The sequence below is a fragment of the Macrobrachium rosenbergii genome, chromosome 49, assembly GCF_040412425.1.
Source record: "Macrobrachium rosenbergii isolate ZJJX-2024 chromosome 49, ASM4041242v1, whole genome shotgun sequence".
NCBI lineage: Eukaryota > Metazoa > Arthropoda > Malacostraca > Decapoda > Palaemonidae > Macrobrachium > Macrobrachium rosenbergii.
In genome coordinates, this window is record NC_089789.1 from 21,638,606 (window position 1) to 21,648,605 (window position 10,000).

Genomic DNA, 10,000 nt, shown 5'->3' on the forward strand with positions numbered 1-10,000 from the left:
CAATATGAAGAGGAGACCGCTTTAGCTTTCTGTAATAGAAAACTATTGAGATGGCTTTGTCTGACAGTCTGCACTTTTTCTGTCCGCCCTCAGATCTTACATAATTACGTAGTTTTATGTTGATTTTCAAACATACCAAATTGCAGCCTCAGCTAGTCAGGTTTTTTTATTTTTACTTAGCCATGATCGTGCGTCTGGCACCGCCATAGGTGCCAACAACACAGGCCACCACCGGGCCGTGGCTGGAAGTTTTATGGGCCGCTGCTGAGAGTTTCATGGGCCGTGGCTGATAGTTTCATACAGCATTAGTCGCTGTACGGAACACTCGATTGCGGGCGCATTTTTTACTTGTTTATATTAGTTATGCAGCGGTTATTCTGTCGTTCCTCCGTAATATTAATTCCCTCAGGAAAATTACGCTTTTTTTCTCGACCAGACCAAAATTGGTCATCTATCATAAGATTTTCAGCGGTTTCAATCTATCAACATACATAGGTAAAAAAAATGTTTTATTTCCGTAAGTATACAAACAAAAAAGTGTTTTATTTCTATACACATAAGTACGTAAACAGATTTTCTTGAATTTCTGCACACAAACAAATGCAAAAATAAAATCTTCGCTTATCAACTGAGCTACTCTTTAATTCCTAAAGGCGAAATTATTCCTATGTTTACTTTTCACTCGCGTGCGTACAAGTCAAGTGAAGCTTTTCTGCTTTTTCTCTCTCTTTCACTATCTCGCAGTATCGAGAGAGAGAGAGAGAGAGAGAGAGAGAGAGAGAGAGAGAGAGAGAGAGAGAGACAGAGAGATAACAAAGCCTCACATGAATGTAAAGGGAGAATAAATGTTTGCGTAGACTCGCCATGAATAATGATAGGCCACTTAATTGGAAAGAAGAGCACTTTTACGTTTTCATGTGCAAGAGTGAGTGGGTATGTAAATCAACTCGATCGCAAATTTAGATGTAAGGATAACAATTTTATGTCCGCATATATCAGTAGTTACTCTAAAGGCACCCTTGCTACGGTTGCTTTACTGGGCGGTGAGTACTTTTGATCAGTAAATCATATGAGGCTATGACCTGAAAAAAAAAATGAAATACAATTTCCATGACAGAATCAATTTCGTGGTTCCTGGTAGATGAGTAAAAACGGCAGTGAAAGGCTCGTATAACCCACTAACATCAATAACAAGTAGCCCCACATATTGCCTTATAATTTGGCCCGAATCGAGGCAACATTTCGTCCGATTTTTTCCGACTTCTTCCGATTTTTTGGTGGGTGGTTTGGTGAACGGATACTACAGCGACACCAATTTATTTCACCGATGCTGTACTTCTTAGGTAGAGTTTCAAAAAAACCCATACTAATAAGAAAATACAATTACAGTATTTTTGCTTCCTGGAAAATGCAATAAAACAGATGAATGGCTAGCCCGGTTCAATTTCTCAGGGAAAAGTAATAGCAGGTACTAGATATGAGACGAACTGGTTAGAGGACTGACTCGCTTTTGATTAACGGTGGAATGATGAATTCAGGGTAATTTATGGCTTCCAGACCCCACGTATTAAACTGGGATGTGGAGAATGGTTGCTGGGAATGTCTTCAATTGAATATCTCCCCTATCATACACCGAAGAGAACTTGGGCATTGTTTTGTATCTGGAAAATTAGGGCATTGTTTTTTATCTGCAATTATTGATCAAAGCAGACAAACAGCTAGACTGATAGAGGTCTACGTTTCTCTAAGGCCATGCAAAAAGGTTTCCTTGATGTTTTGTCCCTGAAGATGAACATACACTGCTGACGGAACCAAGTAATAATAATAATAATAATAATAAAATCCAAGTGGATCTTGTTTGTCCTCTCCCGGATGACAGTAGGGGGACATGACACAGCCACTCTCCCCCTGCAAACCGGTGTGCCCTCCCCGGTTTGGGGCGGAGGAGGTAGGGGAACGGGAGGGTAGAGGGGACATCAACCCTCCTCCTGCAAACCTGTTTGTCCGCCCGGGTGGGGGGGGGCGGTTAGGTATGGGATTGAAAGTGTAGGGGAGACAGCAGCGCTGAGTTCCAGCGCACATAGCGCGCGCCAAAAAGCTAATAATAATAATAATAATAATAATAATAATAATAATAATAATAATAATAATAATAATCTCGATGAAAGTAATAATAGTAATATTAATAATAATAATAGTAATGATGATAATGGAGAAACAAAAATTAAAGCTTAAGAGAGAGCTTTCGAGAATCTGTACGAGTGCCCTTTAAATACATAACTGTGGATTTGTTTCTCCATTTTAAGACTCATGCTACTATGAGTATATTTTAATGACGACAGTAATGATTCAGCAATTAGTTACCGACAATTGCTGCTCCTTTTAAATTCTGCAATTTACCAGCATTTTTCTTATGCAAAAACACAAAATTTCATAACAGTTAATAATAACAGTAAAATTAATAATAATAATAATAATAATAATAATAATAATAATAATAATAATAATAATAATAATAATAATAACTTTCAATGTAGTAAATCCTTCAACATTAAGAGGCTTATAAACAATATAAGGAATTATCTACAAATGTTTACCATATTGTCATCATAAAGATTTAACAAATTATGTGTTGCTCGCGTCAAAAAATGGAACTTTAACCTCGCGTTTGAGTTTCTATCTTGCCAAAAAAAAGCACACATATAAAACTTGTTTGAAAATTAAGTTTTATCTCAGTTAGAACGTCAATAACATTTTTAATAGGCCTTTATGTTTGCACACCTCTTTCATGTGGAACAAAATCGCTGACGAGGTTTAATTCCGAATAAAGCGAACCTCATTACAAAATGGCATACTCATCTTATCGTTTCCACTGGAAATTCTATCCTTGCATTCATGCATAAACCATATTTTTATTCATATTTAAACTTGCTTCCTGCTGCAAAATGAATTTGTATGCCGGAAAACTTAGTCTTTTTATTCATATTTAAACACAGAATAGAATTTAATCATAAGGTATAATGACTTTCAGACAATAAAAACTTCATCTTTACATTTATATTTAAACTTAAACGAGGAAATTAAATCCTACCTTGTACTTTCTGTTTATATTTAATGGTATTTGTTAAAATTAACTTTTGCAGTTTGCTGAACATGCAAACATGTAAAAAAAGTTTCTTTTTTTATTTACAAAGAAACTCTTCAACTGAATTGGATGCTATTATTTACTTCGAAACACCACATAACTTAGTCCTGTATTTGGGTTTCCTTTGGCCGGGCAAAATGTTAGTCACATAGCTCGATTAAGAACCCGCCTAGTGATGATTAGATAACTGAATTCATTTGCAGCAAAAACGACAAAGACAACATGGATTGTCGGATATATTTAGACAGAATATAAATCTCATCAGCTGTTACCTTCAGTCTTTAGCGAAGAAATATTAACTACAGTAAGAGCCTGCATGACAGATATTCTAAGACCCCTTATAATTAAGAACACTTAATAGCAAATAAGGAAGCTAAAAACGTAATTATCTATATGGGCCATAAGAAAATTAATATATTAATAAAAAATAATATATTAATATAATAAAAAAAAACTTGATATATTAATAGCACAAAGCTGCAAATAGGGATATTTGAAAAAAGTCATGTTAAGTGAATCTATTCGATACGAAAAGAAACAAGAGAACGTTGATATTAATGAATGCAAAAAGAAATAAAAGTAACAAAAGAAATAAAAGAAATAAAAGAGAAAGGGTTTGGCATATCGATTTAGACTGAATAACTGGCAGCAATAAAGTTGATTCCTCGGAACGCAAATAAAAAAACACGTTAACAAGACAACGTCCTGCACTGAAGGTTTTTGAATGATTGCCATACAGAACTATAATTGCAACAACAGAAAAAGTTCGGATCTTTTCCGATCAAATATGAACTTGGAAACATTGTTTATTTGCATGAACCCCCAACAAGGAAATAAATTATGAACAGTTATTAACTGAACTGTCTACAAAGAAATTCATTACGAGAAATAACCACATGAAAAGAAAATAATCAGGATGTCTCTTATTATTTTACATTAAAACACCAAAGAGGGATTTTTCCATATACATTTAGATAAAGGAAGAATGAACCAAATGACTACGTTCCGTGTTTAGTTTAGTAGTGTTATCATGAGACCAATTAGCCAGAAAAAACATCTTAATAGAAATTTTATTGGTCTGGTAAACACTTGGTGAGAGCCTTTTATTGCCTGTTTGTGGCCTCGGAAAGTTTTGTTTTTCTTTCCTTTTTTTTTTTTTTTTGCTAGGTGGTTGAGAGTTTATGTGATTCTGTTAATTCGGAATTTAAGGAAATTCATTTTTCAATTCTCAGCAACGATGCGATGGGGACTCTTCAGCAACAATATGTTTCATCTCTTTTTTTTTTTTATGTAAGTGAATTTCATATATAGGTTTATGTAAAAGTTGACTTTTTATCTCGAAGATATTTGTGTGATTTAATCCATTATACATATGCATATATATATATATATATATATATATATATATATATATATATATATATATATATATATATATATATATATATATATATACTGTATATATACACTGTACATATTTCTCCCCCTCTTACTAAGATTTTCATAAAACTATGTAGTACGAGGACTATTCAAACTCACTTAATTAACAATAGGAAACTAGCTAAAGTATTTTTTTACCAGTGTTGGGAGTAGCATAAAAAAAATATATATATATATATATATATATATATATATATATATATATATATATATATATATATATATATATATATATATATATATATATATATAATATATATATATATATATATATACATATATATATATATATATATATACATGTGTGTGTGTGCATGTGTACACATGCGTATACTGTATGTGTGTATGTATGAAAATTCTATCCAGGGCTGAGTGGTAACCCAATCTAGCCACGACGGAGGGAGACTCGAGATCAGTCCTACAGGAAGAAATTATCTAGGTATATTTCCCTAAAAATCCATAGTGTATTGCTGATGTAAGCAGCTAAATCTGTACCTGGTAGTTTATTGACTATGGTAGGTTGCAGCCAGGATGGAGTAGGTATTAGGCAGCCACTTCACCTTAAGAAGGCTTGCATTGTAAAAACTAATATATATATATATATATATATATATATATATATATATATATATATATATATATATATATATATATATATATATATATATATATATATATTTTATATATATATATATATATATATATATATATATATATATATATATATATATATATATATAATATGTATATATATATATATATATATATATATATATATATATATATATATATATATATATATATATATATATATATATATATATATATATATATATATATATATATATATATATATAGTCATTTAGTACGAACACAAACCCAGCAGTCCTCAACGGACGAACAGCAATGAAATGAAATCACGCTTAACCCGAAGGGCCATTAACATCATGAGATCCTCCGAGAGCCACAACCGGGTTCCTTGATGGGACGCCATGAAATAGATCGTCCAACACTAATGGATTCTCTATTTTGAAGAGACTCCCAGCTGGAGGCAGCTGATTTAAAGAGTCATATGATCCCTAATATTTCGGGAAATATCCCGTTCGTTCGATTACTCTCTGAAACACTCGCGTTGCAGATTCTGTGGTTCCATGACGAGCCCTTTGGGAGGTACTATGTGCTTATTCTTTTTGGCAATGTCTGAAATACTGGAGCTTTAGAGACAGTACTGGGGTTTTGAACCTCTTGGGAAATGCTCTCCACCTAAAGTTCTCTCTCAGCAATCAGGTTTTAGTGATAGTGTTATAATTTACACACAAGAAGTTTCGAAATACAGAAATTTGGGCCAGGAACTATACCCTAATGTCGTCTCTGCATTCCTGAAGTGTAAAAGGAAGATGCAGACCGCCTTTAGATAATAAACAACAGGGCTCTTATGGATCATTCCTTAGTAACCATCAGAGTAATGAATTTTACATGACTCAGTAAATTTACATTGCTCTCAATAAATTTACACTGCTCTCAATAGGTTTACATTGCTCTTAATAAATTTACATTGCTCTTAATAAATTTACATTGCTCTCAATAAATTTACACTGCTCTCAATAGGTTTACATTGCTCTTAATAAATTTACATTGCTCTCAATAAATTTACACTGCTCTCAATAGGTTTACATTGCTCTTAATAAATTTACATTGCTCTTAATAAATTTACATTACTCTCAATAAGTTTACATTGCTCTCGAAAAATTTACATTACTCTCAATAAATTTACATTGCTCTCAATAGATTTACATTATTCTCAATAAATTTACACGACTCTCAATAAATTTATATTACTCTCAATAAATTTACATTGCTCTCAATAAATTTACATTGCTCTCAATAAATTACATTGATCTCAATAAATGTACACTACTCTCAGTAAATTTACATTACTCTTAATAAATTTACATTACTCTCAATACATTTACATTGATCTCAATAAATGTATACTCTCAATAAATTTACATTGATCTCAATAAATGTACACTAGTCTCATTAAATTTACATTGCTCTCAATAAATTTGCATTGCTCTCAATAAATTTATATTATTCTCAATGAATTGGCATTAACCAAACGCGATAAGGATGTTTTGCAGTTTGAATATAAGAGATCGTCTGTATTAATTCGCTTTATGGGTTATGATTTCAGGAATATGAAATTATAATTTAAAGTCACTAAGTTCGTTATGTTTACGTCGTGGGCTGAGGGTTTATGGACGAGAATTTGCACGTAGAGACAACAGCAGCAGTGAAGAGTTTAGGAGATGGCGTTCATAGATGAAAGCCAGTCTTTTGCTCAATGAGGAGCGTTGTGAAACAGGCTATTGAAAGAAGTGCGTGGAAGAGGAATAAGTGGAATATTAAAGAGTGAGAAAAACATGAAGCATAAGAGTGGTCAAAAATACCAAGAGACAATAGGAATAATAATTCACTTGTTGTAAAGCAAGGGTAGTTGTGACAATTGGCCTCAAGAGATTTCAGGGAAAGCAGAAATTTGCAAAATATCTGAAGAAGTCATTTCTGGTAAGGACATTTGGGCAAGAGTTGAGGACATTTGAGCAAGAGCTAAGGGTATTTGAGCAAGATTTGAGGACATCTGAGCAAGAGTTGAGGATATTTGAGCCAGAGTTAAGAACATTTGGGCGAGAGTTGAGGACATTTGAGCAGAAGTTGAGGACATTTGAGCAAGAGTTGAGGAGATTTGAGCAAGAGTTGAGGACATCTGAGCAAGAGTTGAGGACTTTTGAGCAAGAGTTGACGATATTTGAGTAAGAGTTGAGGACATCTGAGCAAGAGTTGAGGACATCTTAGCCAGAGTTAAGAACATCTGGGCAAGAAATGAGGACATTTGAGCAAGAGTTAAGGACATGTGAGCAAGAGTTGAGGATATTTGAGCAAGAGTTGAGGACATCTGAGCAAGAGTTGAGAATATCTGAACCAGAGTTAAGAGCATTTGGGCGAGAGTTGAGGACATTTGAGCAAGAGTTGAGGACTTTTGAGCAAGAGTTGAGGACATCTGAGCAGGAGTTGAGGACTTTTGAGCAAGAGTTGACGATATTTGAGTAAGAGTTGAGGACATCTGAGCAAGAGTTGAGGATATCTGAGCCAGAGTTAAGAACATTTGAGCAAGAGTTGAGGACATTTGAGCAAGAGTTGTGTAATGACTAACGTGTATGTGAGCGTGAGCGAGAGGGCGAATGACGAAATTTGCCAAGTGCTATGCGTGTGCGTTCGTGCTTGAGAGAGACAGACAGCGAGGCTAGTAAGACCAGCCAAGTATTGTACATGTGTATCCTTGTACATGCGTTCGCGTGTGTGCGTGCGAGAAAGACGGTGCAAGCGTGCATCATAGAAAAGGAGCAATCACTGCGTTTGCTTGCCAGGTTTTTTCATCCTTTTAAATTTATTGATTTATTGTGAAATCTTTTGATTCTCTTCAAGCCATTGCTTCACCATCAGTCTCCTATGCTTAACAACCGCAATAAAAACAACTTTTCTACAGATGCATTAAATTCTAAAATTTAGTTATGATATAATAATAATAATAATAATAATAATATACCGTTGCAAAACAATAATAATAATAATAATAATAATAATAATAATAATAATAATAATAATAATAATAATAATAATAATAATAATAATAATGAAGGATGAGACGACAATTACAAAATCGTGTTTTGAGTGTGGTAAGAATTACAACAGACCATAAGCTTTTCGGAAACTCTTGTTCCAAAGAAAATGGCATAGATATGATGCAACGATTCCAGTACCATTTTCATGCGATTCCTATAAAGGCCCATCTTCCCATACCTCGGCAAGCCCTTAAAACTGTTACTGAATCCTTTGAAGGTAATTCTTTGACTGGAAGCTCTTGTATCATCAGAGAGGATGATACACTTCCTTTTGAGGATGGTCTGTTTGGACTGGTCGGTATCGTACTCGGCTAGCACTCTGCTGGACCGGCGTTCGATTCTCCAACGAGCCAATGAAGAATTAGAGGAATTTATTTCTGGTGATAGAAATTCCTTTCTCGTTACAATGTGGTTCGGGTTCCACAATAAGCTGTAGGTCCCGTTACTAGGTAACCAATTGGTTCTTAGCCACGTAAAATAAATCTAATCCTTCGGGCCAGTCCTACGAGAGCTGTTAATCAGCTCAGTGGTCTGGTTAAACTAAGGTATACTTAACTTAACTGCCAACTTATGAATAGTAACTGATTCTTTTACTTGTGTTTATCCCATTTTTTCTAAATAATCAGATTCCTGAAGGCTCAAGAGTCTGTTCAAATTCTTACCAATATGTCTCAAACGTTCGGCTTTTTCAGGATGCTCGTGTCCTGTTGTTTCAGAACGTGATTGTTTTTCTTACGTTGAATACGACTACTACTACTACTACTACTACTACTACTACTACTACTACTACTAATAATAATAATAATAATAATAATAATAATAATAATAATAATAATAATAATGGGAAACGTAGTAGCCACGATTCCCATGACAAAAGTACTGCAGAAGATGGATGCTGGGTACCAACTCAAGAAAGGAGGCAGCAGAATTAACCATCTGATGTTCATGGACGATGGACGTTATCAACCTGTATGGTAAGAGCATCAAGGAAATAGATACCCTAATCTAGACTATAAGGATTGTATCTGGGGAAATCAGGATGGAGTTTGGAATAGATAAATGAGCCTTTGCCAACATACAAAAAGGCAAAGTAACAAGGACTGAAGGGATGAAGCTACCAGACGAGAATAACATCAAACACATAGATGAGACAGGATACAAATACCTGGGAATAATAGAAGGAAAGGATATAAAGCACCAAGAGATGAAGGACACGATCAGGAAAGAATATATGCAGAGACTTAAGGAGATACTCAAGTCAAAACTCAACGCCGAAACTCATGGGCAGTACCAGTAATCAGATACAGCGCAGGAGTAGTGGAGTGGACGGAGCCTGAACTCCACAGCATAGACCAGAAAACTAGAAAACACATGACAATACACAAAGCACTACACCCAAGAGCAAATACAGACAGACTATACATAACACGAAAGGATGTGGGGAGAGGGCTGCCAAGCATAGTGGACTGCGTCAACATCGAGAGCAGAGCACTGGGGCAACATCTGAAAACCAGTAAAGACGAGTGGCTAGGGAGTGCATGGGAAGAAGGACTGATAAAAGTAGACGAAGACCCAGAAATATACAGAGACAGGAGAATGAAAAACAGAACAGAGGAATGGCACAACAAACCAATGCACGGACAGTGCATGAGACAGAAAAAGAACTGGCCAGCGATGAAACATGGCAATGGCTGCAGAGGGGAGAACTCAAGAATGAAACAGAAGGAATGCT

At 34.6% G+C, this 10,000-nt stretch overlaps 2 protein-coding genes across 4 annotated transcripts in view; one reads left to right on the plus strand and one right to left on the minus strand.

The window, feature by feature from the left end:
* LOC136832149 (kin of IRRE-like protein 2) overlaps nucleotides 1-10,000 on the plus strand; it is a 169,457-nt gene that overhangs the window by 37,260 nt on the left and 122,197 nt on the right. The window lies entirely within an intron of this gene.
* Nucleotides 7,098-7,772, minus strand: LOC136832348 (uncharacterized). The gene has a single exon (XM_067093259.1). The coding sequence runs from the start codon at nucleotides 7,770-7,772 to the stop codon at nucleotides 7,098-7,100; it is 675 nt and encodes a 224-aa protein (XP_066949360.1).

Excerpts from the sequence above, each read along its gene's own strand:
- LOC136832348 (XM_067093259.1), bottom strand. The coding sequence starts at position 7,772 with ATGTCCTCAACTCTTGCTCAAATGTTCTTAACTCTGGCTCAGATATCC.